We start from the raw sequence: 21,871 nt of genomic DNA on the forward strand, positions 1-21,871 counted from the left end.
ATTTATTAACTCGTTTTTTTTCTTTTTTCATTTGTTGTTAATTAGCTTCGAATTGGAGAAAAGAAAATGAAAATAAATGGAAGTATAATTATTGTACTATTATAGATATTGTGTTACATTAATTAATTATATATTTTTGTAATCATGGCAATATTCCATTTATTATAGCGACTTTATATTGTCAACGTAATGTTATATTCGTCAGAGTGCACCATCTTGGAAATATGGCCTTGCGAGCGTTAGTTGCGGCGCTCGAGTTGGTTCTTCTTTCCGGCTTTCTCTCTCTCTGGTGTCATGGCGTTCTGCGTGCAGACCTCGTGTAAGCTTCTGCGATAGATAATAAGTTAAGACTCGGTAAGATTAAAAATCACCTTTTGTTCACTGCGAGATCGACATCGATTACTGCTCATTTCGTTCGGTAATTGTTAGCGTCGCCAGAAAATACTCATAGTGTAGATTTTATTAGTCTCCCGTATTCTAATCTAGCAATGCGATACCGATATCTGAGCCGTGTACGCACGCAATCACGTCTCTACTTTTGTAATCTATACTTTCTAAACAATCATTTAAGTTTGTATAAAACCGCCTTATGACATATGAGTCAGAATCAACCAGTAACATTTATTCGCAAACTTAACGATTTCCCGCCAATTGTCCTTCACCGTTAGTTAGTCATCGCCGGCGCCCAGACACGCTCGGCGCCACATTGGGCACAGCAGCCACAACGTAGCCACAGAAATTGTATGTGTGGCACGATCTCTTAAAGCTAAGTAGAAGTACGTTCGCGTTTATTTTATCGGCGGATGTTACACCGCGCTATATGTAATGGCTATTCTACAATAAGCCATTAGTCATAAATCAGAAGTTAGAAGTTGGAAATTGACGACTGTGATTGGTCAATATTTCCAGCTTCTGATTTATGACTAATGGCTTATTGTAGAATGCGTGTAAGACGGGGAACACATACTCTTGCATAACGCATAACGTATAAAATGAACCAATTAAAGTTTTTTATTTCCTTCCTTTCCGTGAAATAAAGGACTCTGATTGATTGATTTTCTTATGTCTCATGTTTTATGCATTATACAAGAGTATAAGTGCTTCTCGCTTAAGTGTATATGTATTCCGCTAAATCGTATAACCTATTCCCAGGGCCTCCCAACTCCCCTCTTATTTCAGCGTTACCAGCGTTAGTGGCGCTGCCGCTATATGACACCCGGAAATGCGGAACTAATATTCAATATGGCCGCTATGTATATAGGTTGTCATGGCATATATATCTGGCATATAGGGTGTCTCTGATCACTGTAATCGGAATGCACTACAAGATCAAGTGTTTTATTCTGAATTTATCGAACGTAATAATTTGTTGATCTGCAACATAGTTAATAAATTAAATATTAAATTAATTATTAATTAATAATTAAATAATTTTATTGTATGCATAACGTAACTTGATTGATTACTTGTACTTTGCTGTAACATTTCTTGATCTCCAATTGCGAAGAAGGAATTATTAAATTTTATTTATAAGAATCCGATAGAAATCGAAAAAGAGAGAGATGATGGCTCAATTCCATTCCGCATTCGCAACTGTACATAAAGAGATGTTACAACAAAATACAAATAATATAATCGACCAAATTACGTTTGCATACAACAAAATTAATTAATTGTTAATTTAGTATTTAATTTATTAACCATGTTGCGGATCAACAAATTATTAGGTTCGATAGATTCTGAATAAAACGTTTGATCTTGTAGTACATCTCGATTGCGGATGATCAGAGACATCTTGTATATATACGTACACACACACACATATATATATATATATATATATATATATATATATATACGTATAATTTATATAAATATATATATTTTAAAAATTAGAATTGCCCAACTGGCATTGACCACTGTGGATGCAAGTGCTGATGCCGATGCTGACTGAGAATGATTGAGAAGCACCAGCGAACTCGCCCTACTCTGAACTCTCAACATTTTGATTTTGATTTTGTAACGACTTTGTGCGCTGGTGAGGAAGTAGGAGTCTGCCAGTAGTGGAGCAATCTAATCGATATCCTTAATGTTCTTAATTTAAAAAGTACTGAAGTATCTAGAATCGGTGACTAGTTCTTCGCTATCCCAGGATACTGCTCAATGGGACACTTGGTAAACAGTTCACCCGTGAGCTTATCTTCCAGCTATTATGATACTGTCGCCTTGCGACATCAATTGTATGCGTCCGGTCCAGGAGGGTTGCGTTCTTGCACAGTTGCGTTCATTTTTCTATTTTCTCTGTAAGACAATTTGCATTGAATATAACACATTTCATATATCCCAAACGATGTACTCAGAACAGTAATATTACTTATTAAATTGTACAATTAATGAATTATTTAATACAATTTTTATCAATAAGATATAATATTTTATATCTTTTACAAGAATTTCAAATCAAATGTTAATGAAATATAAATTGTGAACTTATTGCAAAAATTTTTAACATAATGACATGATATTTAAAGATTACATTAACACTCGAATATGTTCAAACATTTAAGACAAATTGTAAACAACATTAATAGACCGTTTCTAATCAAATACAAAAAATTATTGCGTAGTTTTTTTATTGTATACTCACGTGTATTGTTCGTGATCGCTCGATGGTGAGAGCAGGGAGGGAGGGAGAGAGAGAGAGAATATTCCTCTTTCACTCGCTTCCTGGAACTCGAGGCAATCACCACTGAATCACTAATGATCACAAAATCTACAAAATTGTGCGCAATTGTGCCGAATCACGCTGAATCGCGAATCACTGAATGTAAACACCATGTAAATAAACGCGTCCATGTTCATTTTAACAGCCATATTGAATATTATCGACGTCGATTCGATATTGATTTCATTGTCATTTCTCACTGAGTAGTCTGTGATTATGAAGAAAATTTGTTATGAGCTGTTTTCCTTATTAAACAAAATATTCACTTTTTACACGAATAATATGCTACTAAATATGCTTATTGCTATACTTTTTTATTTGTGTTAATATTTTCTTATCGTGTGATGTTTTCATACAAGGTTTTCGTTTATAAATAAATATACATAGAGCATACTTCGCACACAATAATCGGATTTTGTCTGATTTTTGAAAATTTGATTGATTGTCAGACAAAAATTATTGATTATCAGACGTCTGAAATTTCCCTCTATATCCATTCATATATTTATGAACATATCAGATAGCAAGTTTCCGCATGTTGCTATAAATTTGATACAAATTGAATTGCCATCTTTTTTTAGGAAAGCGGCTTCTGATTTTGCTTATGATATTGGCAGCAATATCTACCATAAACGGTTATGCATAATCGAAGGAAAATAATTTCCCTCTTTTTTTTTAATAAGTTTTATAGGTTAAGACAATCGCAAAGCAATATGATGGAAACTAATTCTACAAAACAAATTTGCTAGCAGTTTGACAGCAATATGAAAGAAACTGTTGTAGTAAAAAGGGTTAACTCTCACAATATAAGGGTTGCTCTCACAATATTTTCCTGTTTAAAATTGACTCAAAAGAGAATTTTAAGATATCTTTAAGAATTCTTTAAGAATATACCAGCTTGATCAAAAAGTTTCTGGAAGAGACCATCAGGTGCTCTGAGTCAGCTGATTTGAGTTCTTTTTTTTGGCTAGATTGCCACATCGATCATCAAATTTTATCGCCATAGCTTGACATTTGTAAAAATTACGCCGTCTTGAGTACATCTACCTCTGCGCGTGTTTTCGATTTTTTACAGTTTTAAAAATGGAGTTGAATTTGCAACAACGAGTTTGTATTAAATTTTGCGTTAAAAATGGATTCAATGGTGCGAAAACCTTGGAAATGTTGAGAAAGAACAGACGACGTGCTGAAAGAAGTTCCGCACGAGTTCTGTGAATCTGATTCTAGTTTTAGGATTGATGCGAATGATACTATTCGAGCTTTGGGGCTCAAATGGAATCCAAATTCGGACAGACTTCAATTTACTACAAATACAATAGGTCATGCGTCCACAAAGCGCGAGATGCTCCGCAATTGGTAAACTATCCTTTGGGTTTGATAGGCCCCATTTTAACGGTAGCTAAAATCCTGATGCAAAGTCTTTAGGAAATCAAGACAGACTGGGACCAGGATTCCACTTCCGAATTCGGCTAGACAAGTGGAAGGAATTCCGAGATTCCTTAAATAATACTCACGAGTTATATGTTCCTCGATTAGTTGTAGGTGTGTCAAAGAATTGTCGATATTTCATGTTTGGATTTTGCGACACGTCCGAGAAAGCATATGCCGCATGTATCTACATACGATCGGTAAGCGAATCCAGCGGAAAAACAATGGTTAGGTTATTATGCGCGAAAGCGAGGGTAGTCCCTTTAAAGAAACAATCCATACCTAGGTTAGAACTATGTAGCGCGTTGTTAATATCTAAACACGCCATTCACATTGAAATCGATGAAATACGGGTATGGTCTGATTCCATGGTCGTGTTGTACTGGCTTCGCGGTGACGTAGAGCGTTGGAAATTTTTTGTATCCAACTATGTGTCGGAAATTAGCGAAATACTGTCTGCTATTCATTGGAACCATGTAAGAGATTCGGAGAATCCTGCAGATCTGATCTCAAGAGGAGTTTCACCTGCTGAAGGATAATTCCTTATGGTGGAATGGCCCTAAATGGTTGTCATATATTCGTCCCGTCACAAGCGAAGGAAATCTCGATTTGAAATTTGCCGAGGATGCCGCAGTGCTGAGATTGAAGCCAAGCAACTCATTGCAGTTTGCAATCTCATCGTACCTCAATTGATTTCCAACGAGATAATCAACACATTCATCACGAACTGCTCAACGTTTACAAGGATTGGGCGGATACTTGTCTATTGCATTAGATTTCTTCATAATTGCCGCAAAGGACATGAAGACAGAGAACTATCTAAATTGACTCTACCTAAGTTGGAGTTATCAAGACACGTAGGTACTTAAGCATTCAGAACGTGTCTACTTCAGAAGAGCTAAAATGCCTTCAAAACAAACGAGAATTAAGCAGAATTAGTCTATTACTTCAGCTATACCCATTTCTAGACAGGGTGGGCGGACGACTTCAGGCGGCGCCTTGGAGTTTCAAAAGAAAACATCCTATCTTACTGCCCGCACAATGCAGGATCACACGTTTGCTGATCGAAAGAGAACATCGCGCTCTATTGCTAATCCACAATTGTTGTTGGCATCAATACGCCAGCAATACTGGCCGCTAAACGCAAGAAATTTGGTGCGTCAGGTTTGCCGTGTCTGGTGTGCTAAACATAACCCAAGAGAATTAATCCGAGCGATGGAATCCCTTCCCAGCGATAGAGTGCAGCCATTTAGAGGATTCGCCGTCACTGGGGACGATTTTACTGGCCCAATTACTACTTGTCAACAAAGGACGAGGTCGGAAAACATGCAAATCTTACATAGCACATATGCTTTGCCATCAAAGCCATTTATCTCGAGGCTAGTGAGTTATCTACGACGGCTTTCCTAGCCACTTTACGCCGCTTCATTGATCGAGGTTCGGCACGCACGCACGCACGCACGCACGCACGCACACGCATGTGTATGTATGTCATGTATAAGTCTATTATATATACATACATATATATATATATAACATATATATATATATATGTTATATATATTATATATATATATATGTTATATATAAAAAAAATACATATGCATCAATAATTTACTAAATAAAATGTATGTAAAAGACAGAACAGTGCAATTAAAATAATTATCTTCATTTGTATTCATATGTAAATAATATGATACGTTTCTTTAGGAAGAAATTATTTCAACAAAATTGAAATAATTAATATCATATTTATTTTATTATTATTTTTCCTCTCAAAAGAAAAAACTTTGGCCAGGGCACGTTTATTGATATGATCCTGAATAGGTCGATAATTCAGATCATTTCTATGGTTCAGCGACGCACTTTTTATGACAGCGCCGCTGTCGGAATATCGCGGAACTAAAATACTACTTGGTTTCATGGCTTCACGTCAATTTCACTCGTAATATACAAACGAAATTTTCGGATACTCTTTTCTCTTATACTAAAACTCCTACCTCGTTTTTAAAAGCATAGGATTGTTCGTTTAGGTTTTCCGCAATTCGCCAGCTACTTTTTATGAACGTGCAAGATCTGAAACTTATATGCAGCACATATTGTGACGTGTTAACTACAGAAGCCGATAATAAAACTGTAAGTCTTCAATTTTCTTTCGTTTTTCGTATTAAAATGTAGCTGACGAATTGCGTTGTTATCGATACTTTAATTGTGGAGAAGGATTTTTCAATCCATAAACACAATTAAGAGAAAAGAGTCTTTAATAATAAGAGTCTTTAATGATAAAACAGGACACTCCAGCATCCCCTTAAGCCGTAAGAAATTACGCATTTGACCAACTACGGTCAAATGCAAGGAGAACGATTAATTGTAATTCGTCCATTCCTTATGGCTTAAGGCTTAAAAATTTATTGTACATCCCCGGGATTATAGTCAAAGGATCTATATAGGCGCATGTCTTTATAGGAAAAATTTTGAGCCTGCATACAATAGAACAAATATTTGGAACAGGAATAAATATTAAGGTCTGTATTCAAAACGCACTTTTATCAATAAAAGCGTACTTTTATCTCTAAAATTCTATAGTATGCGTAAATTACAGCATGTTAGCGCGCTACATCGCTGTGTAAGAAATTTATTAGATATACACATAACAGAGATACCAACAGCATCACGGCTGTGTGGCTCAGTGACAGAGCGAAAGTCTACCAATTCGGCCTGGGATCGGGACGAGAAGTGCCCTGATATTTTTCTCTGTTGTCATCAATTGTTTATAGTTAGCGTGTTCTGAATACGGGCCTAAGATTTCAACCTACCAAATATCAATTACACCGAAATACACGGTTTCTAATAATCTAATTTCTAATAGGTTGAACTCTTAACTTTATTCCTATTTCTAATATTTTCTCCCCTGTGCACAGGAGCCTTTGTCTTTCGCTCTTCGCTATGCGGTAAAGTTATCTCTCGGAGTAATCACGCAATAAAATCGGAACATAGATGCGTAGAATCGGAGCAAGATTTTCAGAGCATTCAGAGCTCAGAACGGTCCTTCACAGCACGGCTTCGCGTATGTGATAAATCTGTTGTTCCGTATATGAGCTCAAATGGTCGACAAAATTAAGCGTTAAGTGGACGAATCTTAAAATATTACATATAATACGAGAGAGAGAACAGAAGAGCGTGGTATAAATTCAGAAGCAGGCGGCATAAAACAAAGATACTTTCTGTTAGTATTCTTGATCTCGAGCCGCGACGTCTTTCTTCCCGGTTTATTTGCACGGAGACAATACACGCGACATCTCGGCGACATCGATACCGCGGCTTTTTTTTTTTGATCCGATCCATAGATCGGCGGAAAACGGACTCTTCGGACGATTTCGGACGATTTCGACGATGACGACGAACATGTGTGGTAATCGGGAAGGGATGATTTCTTGGCATTCTTGGTTTTAATCGTGCCACGGTGAACTACTGTTCTCCTCGTAGTCTTAGAGATTCTCTCGAGCTAAACGCAATATTAAGGCAACGGCCTCAGACATTCGTTGCATGTCCGCACCGGAGTCTAGTGACTCAGGACGATAATCCTCAGGCGTTGTTGGGATCGGCTAAAGTGTATCAATACACAGACATTTTACTCGAGTGTGTAATTATACGTGAATGTGACAATTGTATCGCGATAATACTTGAGTAATGTACTAAAGAGACTTGTATATGCTGAGACAAATAAACATTCAGGTATCAGTTTTTGATATCGACAGTACTTGAAATAAAAAGTGCATGTGACTGGTCATAGACACAACATCTGTTTAAATTCCGGTATTGACGAAGAAAGAAAAAATGTGGTGTTATAAGTCTTCTATCATAAATCGCATTCGAAATTATTTGCTGAATATCTGTTGGTTCGAATCTTGTATAAAAAATTATACAATAAAGTATTCAATAATCTAGAGTCGGTCATCGTAGAAACTTCATTTCTTTTGTTTTTCCATCCAGATACTAGAATATTCTTACACCGGGTTTTCTCTATTTCTGGAATTGTCTAAGAATTATCTACCAACTCTAATAAATGATTTCTTTCTTTTAAGATCATGATGAGATTATTGTGATAACAAAGAATATATAAAAGGTATAAATTATTAACACTAAAAATATGTGAATTAATTTATTACGTTTGTCATTAAGATGTGTCAAGCAAAACACTTTACGTCAACTACTATGGGGGATAAAGGAAAATCTATTGGGATTCTAAAAGATTACTTATGGAACTTGTTTCCATTAAGCATAAAAAAGGTTTAATTTGCTTTTATTTAAATATCTTTACATATATTGAATATTTTTGGAAACTTAAGTTGTGAAAGATAATGATGTCATATCGACTTAAACCTGAGGCATTTATTTTATTTTACAGTCACACATACTGTCGCAGTTCCAAATGTAAATGGTCCAACGTAATCATAGAAATTATATCATCAAAAATAATAGAAAATTTTCTTTAATTCACTCATTTTAGTTGCTCTTCACAATTAATGTAAACTGACCCCTCCCTCCCCTCCTCTCTCTCTGCGCGCGCGCGTGTGTGTAAGAGAGAGAGAGAGAGAGAGAGAGAGAGAGAGAGAGAGAGAGAGAGAGAGAGAGAGAGAGAGAGAGAGAGAGAGAGAGAGAGAGAGAGAGAGAGAGAGAGAGAGAGAGAGAGAGAGAGAGAAGAAAAAGCAAATTCTTCAAATCAATTTTGACTTAATTCTGATGGTTTCTTTTATACTTTACAACAGCGTTTATAAAAAATAATCTGCTTGTGGCTTCTTGCTGGGTATTCCGCGGCTTTCCTGTGGTGCCGCTTCAAATATCGTAAAGTCTCTCTGTAGATGTTCATTTAGTTCTAATATTGCAGCTACATTGCCGCATCTGCAATTATAAAATGTATAATTAATATAAAAAGATTTAGGTATCCAGGTATTTATAATTACATTCATATTTAACCCTTTCGATACTACGATTATGTCGTCCAGCGTTGCTTATCGTGCACTAATTTAAAGTGATAATATAATATATTAGGTGTTGGAATTAATTCGTAGCGTTTTACAAGTGATGGGAAGTACTTTCATTAATGTATTTTTTAATGCTCATGTGAAATAAATAACATTCTTTCATTAAAAACGCTACGAATTAATTCCAACACCTAATAATTTAACAATTTTTTAAGTGTTATTACTATAAAACATGTTTAAGTATGATTTCCTTCCACCAATATTTTACATTACACAATAAAATTTAACTGCTATGTTCGATGAAGCGACGTTCGCATCATAATTATCTCGTACAATACTGTATTCGTAATTCGACTGTCTATATAGCAGAGGCCAAGTGACGAAAAATAATATCGTAAAGATTAATAAACGTAAAAATAATATTGATAGAAGGATAAAAAAAGATTTCTTTTATTAAAATTGTAGAAATGTTAAAAAGTGATAAAAAAGTTTACAGAAATAAAATATATAAAGACTGAAGTTTTTAAGACTGAATGATATGAAAAATCGTACCATTGCTATAAAAGAGAGGTTTTGATAAGAATCATAATATAAAGGGTATATGCTTGTGCGCATGGCTCCTAGAGCCAATAAGAAATTGTTCACAAGCGAACGTCATCGTTAAGGCTCCTGACTAGTCGCAGTGGCCATATTGGAATTGTGACATCAGAAGCGAGGAATGACACATTAATTTATTGTATGTCATTTTTAAATAAAAACAATTTGGATAAAACGAAATGATGAAATCACTTTAAAACATTTGTAAAAATCAAAAAAACTGTCCTTTCCACTCTTGACAGTCAGTAAATGGTGGTAAAAGACACGTAAAATGATCCTATATTCGGGCAGAAACACACGGTCCGAGAGCTATTGAAACGAGTAAAATATACGCTTTACATATAAAATTACAAGATAACTTTAGTTTTCATCGATAATTACGACTTTGATAAGTACAAGACAAGTCACATTTTCACAATTAGGCAAATAATAACAAAATGGCACGCAACATAAATTTCGTCGTCAAAACGTCACTTTTCCACGCCTATAAGTTCGGCCATTTATCATGTTGCGGCGTTGTAACAAAAAACAAGCACGAGCCTATGTTCGTATGCTCGCCTGCGGCGCGCCGAGAGTGAACGAGACAGCGAACTCCTTCTCACACTAATCACTTGTTTCAAGCAATCGAAATGCTTTCTCGACAATTTCGGCGACTCGGCAGTCCTGGACATCAATAAGAAGGGAGGCATTCTAAATAACATATATAAGTTTTAATAAATTGTAGTAATAGTGTATCCTTCCCAGTAATCCAGAATAGTATAAATCATGTTAAAAAGCAACAGTTTACGAGATATTTAATTCTTTACGATTTTTCATACGCGTTATATAGTATAGTCTTTCTTCATAAACTCGAGTAGCAAGAATAGTTCAGTAGAAATAGAATTTTATCAGAAAAAAATTATAAACGAGCGTTTCTCTTTACGAAAGGCCATCAAAAAAGAAATGCGTATGTTTAAGACTCGAGATTTGTGAAGAAAATATGCGAAAAAAAATCGAATAGTTACAAAAAGCACGTTTTTCACTTATAAAACGAAAGATATTGATTATATAGAAAAAAATTCGGTATAAAAAATGTAGGTATAAATACTTACAAAATGAGACGTAGAACATTAAAATCGATCTATTAGTTCAGTAGAGAAAAAATAAAGACCAAAAAAGGCCTTTTTTCACTCGCTCTCTGTTCATTGAGATTTAAACGCAAAGCTTTGAAATTCTCATAAAATGTAGCCCTCGTAATGACGAATTATATAATTATAGATAAATTATATATCTGATTTCGTGCGTTAAAATTTGCTAAATTTATATTTTTTCAGCAATAAATTAATGTGGAAACATGATTTTTTTTTAACCTCAGATAGCTCGACGAGATATAAACAAATAGCTTAACCAAATGTTCGCAAAGTAATTGTAACTATGAAATTTTTAGCTCTTTGTTTCTTGAATTTTTATTTTTTCGGTGTATTGCCAAAAAATCATACGTTTTATACGAAAAACGATACTCACTTTTTAAAGTCATTTTATAATAGTTTAACTGCAAAAAATCGTTTAATTATTCAGTGCATGTGATAGTGCAACTCTTGAAGAAGCAAAATCCTTGTAAATTGCTGTGTGAGTGCTCAAAGATGAAGAAATTAAGTTTTCCGCAGACAGGTTTTTAGTGAACAAATGGCTTTTTGCAAAAATTAATGAACATTTCAGGCTTGTTCAGGATTAGATTTGTTCTTCATTACGAGGCTATATTTTACGAGAATTTCAAAGCTTTGCGTTTAAATTTCAATGAACACAGAGCGATTGAAAAAAAATGTTTTTCGGCGTTTTTTAATTTTTTTTCTACTGAACTAATAGATCAATTTTAATATTCCATGTCTTATTTTATAGGTTTTTCGAATACCTACATTTTTTATACTGAATTTTTTTCCATACAATCAATATCTTTCGTTTTATAAGCGAAAAACGTTGCTTTTTGTAACTATTCGATTTTTTTTCGCATATTTTCTTCACAAGTCTCGAGTCTCAAATATACGCATTTCTTTTCTGATTGCCTTTCGTAAAGAAAAATGCTGATTTATAATTTTTTTCTGATAAAATTCTACTTCTACTGAACTATTCTATTTCTACTGAACTATTCTTGCTACTCGAGTTTATGAAGGAGAGGTATACTATATAACGCGCATGAAAAATCATAAACAATTAAATATCTCGTAAACTGTTGCGTTTTAACATGATTTATACAATTCTGGATTAATGGGAGCAGTGCAACTATTACTACAATTTATTAAAACTTATATGTTATTTAGAATGTCACACGCCCCTTATTGATGCCTAGGACCGCCGAGCGGCCGAGAAAGCATTCAAAAAATTTTCCGTCTTACTCATTTTATGTCTTATGATGGTAATTTCCGCATCCTTTAACTGCACAATGCATTTTGAATAAATCGAACTTTGCACTACAGAATTTACTCGGTATGTGCTGCACATGTATTGGCGATCCGAACGTATTTCATTGACACGTATCACTTTGGAAACAAAAAAAATCGAATGTGTCCGAGTGACGTGTGCCATGATATATGCTTGTGTTTGCACAGTGCTCTATCACCGAACGTAGAGACCCTAAAAAGACTCGCTAACTTGTCACGTGACTAGGTGATTCTGATTGGCTAGAGTATGGATCGCACATCTGTGTTCCATGCAGATGTACCATAACCTCAATTTATTCTGAATACGTGTGTGTTACATGTTAGAACAACTTGTGTTGCTCTATTGGTTTGACTATTTTCGGTAAGTTAATTTATCACATCTAAAATTATGAGAAAAAGCATTGTATATATTATCACGAATAGGCTTTGAATAAATGCTTCATAATTAAAAATAAGTAGTACGGAAGTTAGAGATATATGTTTATGTTTCATTAATAATGTTTCATTAATAATTCTCTTGTCGTTGATTTTTATATATCTTTGCGATGACATTTATTTGTGTATCGAGATGTTTTAATACATCCAGTGAAGGTTACACATTGATCAGATTTCCCAAGAAAGACTAATATTTAAAAGCATGGGTAGATGCTGCTTTGAATGAGAATGCATCAAGATACCTAGATAATCTGAGATTGTGTGAAGTGAGTATTCATTGTAAGAATGCTATGCAGGATCCAAATAAAAATAGTTTAAGAAATGCTTCTCTATTTAATGCTTTCCTTTTTTCAGATACATTGAACCATTAGATATATAATGGCGAATTGGAAACACTAGTGCGCACTGATGCATAAAGCCGTTATACACTGACTTAATTTGAGTATAAAAATGAAATGCAAATATTTCAAATTATGAAATACATATTTTACCTAATAGTACAATAAAATGTATTGAGTATTTAATCGATTTCTATGTTTATTTATAAACAAATTTTCATGTTATTTTGTATATAACGGTTTAATGTGTACCAGTGAGCACTGAGTGTGTCCAATCGAATTCGCTATAAGTAGTAGATGGACGGAATAATAATAAAAATAGGAATAGTAATAAAAAAAAGGTGCGATATCATGTTTTTGCTATTATCTCTCTAAGAATTTTTATAATAAATCGCAAGCAAGAAAGCGGAAGAAAAAGAAAGTTCATGTGCACAATGTTAAAATAAGAATATCTGATTAGCAGAATGTTGCCACAGAAAATGAATTTTAAAATTCCTCGATTTTTCCAGGTTTTCTAGATGAAAATGGAAAATTTTCCAATATAAAATATGTAAATTTTAATACATTTAAAGTCAAAAATTGTAAGAAAGCTAGCCTATATTATTATTATTATTAAAAACAACGCAAAAAAAGTTAATAGCATACTAAAATTTTGGATGCAAATTTAAGTCAACAAAAAATAAATTAGTATAGTTGAAAAAAAATGCAATTACGAAAAAGGGCGATCAAATAAAAATATTGAATAAAATATAAATTTTAATTATTTTATTAAAATCGTTTAAAGTGTGCAAATTTTGAATGTATTTCACTATAAATGTCAGATATAATATTAAAAAATTATAACAATTATCTGAAATAGGAGTAGTTTAAGGAAATTGTGAGCAAATTTCAAAATTCCAGATTTTTTTACATTTTTTTCTTGACTTTTCCCGGTTTTCTATGATCAATTTCAATTTTCCTGACTTTTTCCAGTTTTTCAGATGACAACCCTGTGATAGTCATATTTGTCAAGCAGTTGACACATGTGAGCGTTGTTGTATTTCAATAAAAAAACATAGCTTGTCCAATAACTATATCATGAAAAATGTTACAAAGTTATCTAAGAAACAATTGTATGTCATAAATCATCGATTCAATTGTCCATTTACTATACTTCCGTTATCAATTAATGAAATCAAAGATGTTCCATAAAAAAAATTGCATTATATCAAATACTGAACACATTTGCTTATTTTCAGATGTTAACTCTATAAGTCTTAAAAAAATTGTGCATAAACTGACAAAGGAAAATGAATCATTAAAAAATGTTAGAAATTTTATGGAACTAATTTTGCAAAATAAGTTTAAATTTTATTAAAATAAAATTCTTTGTAACATATTTTTAAAATATTTGAAATTGTATAATAGATATTAATTAATAGCGAATTCGATTGAATATACTCAGTGCACTTTAAAATCGTTGATACAAATCGTTTATACAAATTGATGTAAAGATATATATTGAATATAAATATAGAAACAGTTAATCTGCGAAATACATCTTAATACGTCTTATTATGCTGTTTGATAAAGTACATATTTTGTAATTCAAAATGTTTGTATTTTATTTTTATGCTGGATTAGATTAACACAATAGTTTTAATATACATCTGTGTACACTAGTGCATTCAATCAAATTCGTTATAAGCTTTTTTAGTTCTTTCCAGCTACTACTAATATATTTGATAACTCAAAGTGTAATCTGAAGAAAGCAATTTTTAAACTATTTTTATTTGGATCCTGCATAGCATTCTTATGATAAATATTCATTTCACACAATCTCAGATTACCCAGGCATCTTCACATTTTCGTCCAAAGCAGCATTTCCCCAATATCTTTCGTGACATTGGTCTTCCTTGGGAAATCTGACTATATATCCTTCAATCGGATTTATTAAAACACTTCGATACACAAATAAATGACATCGCAAAGATATATAAAATCCAAATCTACGACAAAAGAATTACTACTTTATTAATGAAACAGATATCTCCAACTTCCATACTAATTATTTTTAATTATATATAATAGAATTTATTAATTCAAAGCTTATTCGTGACAATATATACATTGCTTTTTCTTACAATTTTACATAAATATGATAAATTAATTACCAAAAACAGGCAATACAAGCTGCTCCAACATGTAACGCACACGAATTCTATCAGAATAGGTTGAGGTTATGGTACATCTTCATAGAGCACAGATGTGTAATGTCCATATCTCAGCCAATCAGAATCACCCACAGTCACGTGACGAGTCTCTCTTTTTAGGATTTCTAACCGAACGAGCATATCCTTGTTTTTATAAGTTTGTTCGTGTTGTTCGCACGTTTCAACATGCTCAACACGCTCCAATACGTTCGCGTCACCGGAATCAATATGGCAACTAGATGTTTGCATCGCGTTATAGCATACTCCATGGAGCAATTAAAAGCATGCTTCTCATCTCAGAAGGTAGTACGGCTGAAGCATGGTGGAAGGAATAACACGGTGTCCTTAGTTTGCAAGCATCTCTCTCTAAATCTCCGCTGTTTCTGTCTATGAATGTCAGAGGAAAAGGTTGCCAACTGTGAAACGCTAAACATGGGACGATATTCATAGTCCGTTTTTATTTTACCAGCTTGTGTCGCGTCGTGAAATTGATACTGAATCTTTCCTTATCAATAACACACTTTCTATAGAAAAAAAAAAACAAAAAGTGTGTTAAACAAGGAAAGATTCAGTACCAATTTCACGACACGAAACAGGCCTATTCATAGTCGATGCATATAAGACTGTCTTAAGTACAATCTTAAGATGTCATAAGTCAATCCGAGAACTGTATTAGCATCTTAAAACATTATTTAAGACTGTTTTAAAATAAAAACGAACTATGAATATTGCCCCATTTCACAGTTGACAGCCTTTTCCCCTGACACGATATTCATAAACAGAGACGGCGGAGATTTAGAGAGAGATGCTTGCAAACTAAGCCACTATGTTATCCCTTCTACCATGGGTTGAAGTCGCGTGGATGTATTCGAGCGAGTTGGACGCGCGTCTTATCTCGTTTCGAGTGTTGTCACCTCAATTTTTGAAAAGCGTGGCCGGCTTCGATTGTGCAATTGTATCACATTATCATTAATCCCTTCATTCGTCTGAGCGCGCGTCCGAACGGCGTCGAAGCGTCGTAGTCGCAGGCATCCAGTGGCTGAGGAACTGCCTTCCATTTTCATTTTGATTGCATCATCTCTTTCTGCACCTGCCCGGTTCGAGGTGGCTGATGCATTGCATTCCAATTTTTATATTTATTTTACCACATCTCGAAGAAAACTGATCAAGTGAAAAGAGGATCCAAAATCCCAAAATCAAAGAAGAAGGTAGTGCGATTGGGGCATTATGCACGCATGCGTAAAAATGCATGGTTAAAAACGTACTATATCGAAAAAAGTACTTTAGATTCATTTATTTTGTATAAAAACGCATTTAATAAATTAGTTATTCTCGATTGAAAATGTTTACGAGCCAAATTCTCGTCATTTGAGGTTTTAATTTTCTGCTTCAATATGAAGAAATCTGCGGCTGAGGCTCATCGAATGCTCTCAAATACTTATGGTGAGGCCGCTATTAGTGAAAGAACGTGTCGTGAGTGGTTTCAACGCTTCAAGAACAGTGATTTTGACGTTTTGACGTTTTGAAGACCGGCATAGCGGTGGAAGAAAGAAGGTTTTCGAAGATGCAAAATTGGAGGTATTACTTGATTAAGACTCGTGTCAAAATCAAGAAGAATTGGCACGATCATTGGGAGTGACTCAACAAGCCATTTCAAAACGCCTCAAAGTCATGGGAATGATTCAAGCAAGGAAATTGGGTGCCGTACGAGTTGAAGCCGAGAGATGTTGAACGGCGTTTGTTTGTTTGTAAACAGCTGCTTGAAAGGCAAAGATGGAAGGAATTTCTGCATCGCATTGTGACTGGGGACGAAAAATGGATTCATTATGATAACTCCAAGCGCAGAAAATCATGGGGAGTTCCCGACCATGCTTCCTTCGACGGCCAAACCGAATATTCACGACTCCAAAGTCATGCTCTGTATTTGATGGGACCATCTCGGCGTAGTGTATTATGAGCTGTTAAAACCGACTGAAATAATCAGAGGCGATCAGTATCGAACGCAATTGATGCGTTTGAGCCGAGCATTGAAAGACAAACGACCGCAATACAACGAGAGATACGATAAAGTGATTTTGCAGCATGACAATGCTCGACCTCATGTTGCGAAAATGGTCAAGATATACTCGGGAACGTTGAAATGGGAAGTCCTACCCCACTCTCCAGACATTGCTCCCTCTGACTTGTTTCGATCAGTGGCACACGGCTTGGCTGACCAGTTTTTTCGCGGGATTCGTACGCTGCCTGAAAGATGGGAGGAAGTAGTAGCCAGCGATGAACAATACTTTGAATCATAAATGTATAACCAGTTTTTTACAATAAACCTCGAATTTCGGAAAAAAAAGTTCGGCGGAAGCAAAGTTGTATACCTAATAGAATATATCGAGAGATGAAAGAGCAATGCAAATGTGTACACACTATTCATTCATTCAGCGCACCGAATCCATGGGTGCATTCCGAATTACGCATGAAGTATATGATGCATTATTTGTCCTTATTGTTCATCAAATAATAAAGAAGGATAAAACGACACATCATGCGTTTTATATATAACAATACGAATTAAATAAATTGATTTATTAGAAATGTAAAGAGGGGAGTTATAGAGAGTGATGAAAAATAAGAATAGAAAGATGAAAAAAAAGCATACGCGCGTGAAGTTAGTTCCCCCATTTCTAAAACTCGGCTTTGCAGACTGCACATATCATAATAAACTGTAAGCATTCACAATTCGTTTGATAACGTCGCTGACTAATGTTGGTAGTCCCGATGATTAGTAGTCAAATTACAACCAAAATTGTGAAAAGGACATGCGCGCGTGAAGTTAGTTCCTCCCGTTTAACTCTGCTTTCCAGACTAGATGTACAATAATAACTGTAAGCATTCATTTGATGGTCGCTTATTAATATTTGGTAGTTCATTTTCGATAATTAGTAATTGAAATTATTACTGAAAATATCAAAAAATGATATGATTCATGCGCATATGTCGTTTTTTGATATTTTTAATTATAATTTCGACTACCAATCATTGGGAACTACTAAACGTTAATTTGCGAAATGAATTTATAATTATTATTATGTATCGACGCTTGAACCATAAAAGGTGCTATATCGAAAAAAACATGAAGAAAGGTCTCTGTCAAGAAATGAATGAAAAATAGTTTATTTCGCGTGAGGCATAGAAATAGGTTTATGTCGGAACGCGTACGAAATACGGTTTATATCGAGAAAATAAGAACGGTTCAAATCACATGAAATTAAAGAAAAGTCCATATAGCGCAATATTCACTACTCATAAATTACACAAATTTAGTTACGGAAAATTAAATAATATATGAATAAATGAGTGCGAAAAACAGGATTAAAAATTAAGACCCCGTTTTCAGTCATACCACTATAAAATTTATGAGAAGAAAATATATTGCGTTATATAACCTCTTCTTTAATTCATGCCACTTGAATCATTCTTTTCATTTTCTCGATATAAACCGTCATATGCGTTTCGACATAGACCGATCTTCACGCCTTATGCAGAATAGACCGCTTTTCATTCATTTCTTGACATAAACCTTTCTTCCCGATATAACATTTTTTATGATTCAGGTATTGGTATACAGTCGGGAAAAATTGAGTTTCATAATTGAAGGGACTAACTTCAGATGCGTGTATATACAGGGTGTTCCGGCCGGGTGAATAACTTGAAAAAAAAAAAATTTTTTTGAAAAAACGCCGAAACACGTGAAACGATTTTTCAAAAAATCTATCTTTTGAGAGGAGTTGCGACCCCCCGCTCCCAATGGGACACGTGGGGTACGAGGGGGGTCGAAAATCTTAAATAGCAACATAGGTCAAGTGGAGGCTTATTTGAAAGGTCTTTTCGAGACGAATCCAAAACACTGCGCATAGAGGGCGCTGCGATCATTTTCAGCGGAGTTATTTAATTTTTAAGATGTGCGTGTTCTCTGAGGAGCCATGTTATCTTAAATGTAGGAAAAATCCACGACGTTGAAGGAAAAAGAAAATAACCACAAAAACAGCGATAAAGACGCTTGATTTCAAAATTACAGAGATGAACTACGACAAAACAGCTTTATCAGGGAAGAAAGTTACATAAAGTGTAAAATAATAATGACTCAATGATTTGAACTTTTGACTTCAAGTGTCTTTATCGGCATTCAAAAACGCGACCATTGATGTACATGTGTGACAACAAATACGGTGTTTCATGTGCAAAAAGTCCTGCGTAGTGTTTTGGATTCGTCTCGAAAAGACCTTTAAAATGAGCCCCCATCTGACCTATGTTGCTATTTAAGATTTTCGATCCCCCTCGTACCCCACGTGCCCCATTGGGGGCGGGGGATCGTAACCCCTCTCAAAAGATAAGTTTTTTGAAAAATCGTTTCACGTGTTCCGGTGATTATCGAAACACTAAATTTTTTTAATGTTTCTGAGTCAAAAATCTTCAAAATTGAAATTTCCCCCCAAAAGTGAACGCAGCGCCCTCTATGTGTAGTGTTTTGGATTCGCCTCGAAAAGACCTTTCAAATGAGCCCCCACTTAACCTATGTTGCTATTTAAGATTTTCGACCCCCCTCGTACTCCACGTGCCCCATTGGGGGCGGGGGGTCGCAACCCCTCTCAAAAGATAGATTTTTTGAAAAATCGTTTCACGTGTTTTGGCGTTTTTTCAAAAAATTTTTTTTTTTCAAGTTATTCACCCGGTCCGGGACTTTTTGAACACCCTGTATATATATATATATTTTTTGATATTTTAGTTATAATTTCAATTACCAATTCTCGGGAATAGATTACCAAGCATTAGTAAACGATCACCAAACGAATGCTTACAATTATTATATGGTATATGTGCATTCTGCAAAATCGAGTTTTAGAAATGGAGGAGGGGAAGACTAACTTCATGCGTGTGTCTTTTTTTGATATTTCTGATTATAACTTTGACTATCAACAAACGTCGAGAATGGACTACCAAACATCACCAAATAACTATCAAACGAATAACAAATTTTTTTATTTAATATTAGGGGAACCAAAACTTCATCTGCCGGAAATGTGAGATAGACCTCACTTTACATGAAATATTTGCTTTATTCCGTTTTGGTATAAAAAAGCATTACGTAAATTATAGGCTGCGCGTCCTTTTAACGCCGAAACACTACTGTGTTTCTTGATAGCAGAATACATAGCATACGAAGTTTGTCCCAAAAGTATTCAATCTCTGCATATATCTTTGTCTTTGGAGCACCCTCCCTCCCTCCCTCCCTCTCGCCCCTCTCTCTCTCTTTCTTGTGAAAAAACAGGAATTTAGTATTTAGAGGAGATCTTGAGGAATACCTCCATCAAATGGCACGACCCAACAATTATTCAGTCAGCAATAGTACGCTTGTATGTGAGCGTTAAAAACTCCAAGCGTCATGTTTCATAATGATCGAGCGGGTCATTCATCTCATCTGAATTTTTTGACTAAACATGGCATTGTCTAACTCCTACATAGTCCAACTATAGTCCCGTGTAACTTTTGGTTTATTTTCTAAATTGACAAATCTGTTGAAGAGGGAAAAAATTCAACGATGTTGAAATGCCAAAAAATTGAAGGCTATGCTGGCACAAAAAATGACTGTCAGGACTGCTTCCGAAAGTGAAGTGAAAGGAAAGTCATTGCTTTGAAAGGAGATTATTTTAAAGGCGACATTTTCCATATCGATCATATTCGACCTCCGCCTATATAAGATATTTTTCGGACAGCTCGTATATAGTAAAATATATACTTTGTGTTAAAAAAATACATTCTATTTATAAGGCGTATGACTTTGCTTATGCGGTTTTTTTCCGAAATTCGAGGCTTTATTGTAAAAAACTGGTTATACATTTATGATTCAAAGTATTGTCCATCGCTGGCTACTTTTTCCCATCTTTCGGGCAGCATACGAATTTCGCGTCGAAAAAACTGGTCATCCTTTGAGGCGATCCACGAATCGATCCAATTTTTGACTTCTTCATAAGACCGGAAGTGCTGGTCAGTCAGGTCGTGTGCCATTGATCGAAACAAGTGATAGTCAGAGGGAGCAACGTCTGGAGAATACGGCGGGTGGAGTAGGACTTCCCATTTCAACGTATGTCCATTTCCAAGTATGTCTTGACCACTTTCGCAACATGGGGTCGAGCATTGTCATGCTGCAAAATCACTTTATCGTGTCTCTCGTTGTATTGCGGTCGTTTGTCTTTCAATGCTCGGCTCAAACGCATCAATTGCGTTCGATACTGATCGCCTGTGATTGTTTCAGTCGGTTTTAACAGCTCATAATATACTACACCGAACTGGTCTCACCAAATACAGAGCATGATCTTGGAGCCGTGAATATTCGGTTTGGCCGTCGACGTGGAAGCATGGCCGGGAACTCCCCATGATTTTCTGCGCTTGGGATTATCGTAATGAACCCATTTTTCGTCTCCAGTCACAATGCGATGCAGAAAGCCCTTCCGTCTTTGCCTTTCAAGCAGCTGTTCACAAGCAAACAAACGTCGTTCAACATCTCTCGGCTTCAACTCGTACGGCACCCAATTTCCTTGCTTCTGAATCATTCCCATGGCTTTGAGACGTTTTGAAATGGCTGATTGAGTCACTCCTAATGATCGTGCCAATTCTTTTTGATTTTGACAAGAGTCTTGATCAAGTAATGCCTTCAATTCTGCATCTTCGAAAACCTTCTCTCTTCCACCACTATGCTGGTCTT

The 21,871-nt window shown here is 35.1% G+C and overlaps 1 protein-coding gene across 2 annotated transcripts in view; it reads right to left on the minus strand.

The window, feature by feature from the left end:
* Window positions 1-8,439: 8,439 nt before the first annotated feature.
* Pp4-19C (protein phosphatase 19C) overlaps window positions 8,440-21,871 on the minus strand; it is a 29,576-nt gene continuing 16,144 nt past the window's right edge. For both annotated transcript variants that reach the window (XM_011061195.2, XM_011061193.2), the window contains exon 6: window positions 8,440-9,055. In XM_011061195.2, the coding sequence (XP_011059497.1) occupies window positions 8,926-9,055 (130 nt within the window). In that variant the 3' untranslated portion in view covers window positions 8,440-8,925. The remainder of the gene's footprint in view (window positions 9,056-21,871) is intronic.

Source organism: Acromyrmex echinatior, chromosome 11, assembly GCF_024713525.1.
Source record: "Acromyrmex echinatior isolate Ae372 chromosome 11, ASM2471352v2, whole genome shotgun sequence".
NCBI classification, from domain to species: domain Eukaryota; kingdom Metazoa; phylum Arthropoda; class Insecta; order Hymenoptera; family Formicidae; genus Acromyrmex; species Acromyrmex echinatior.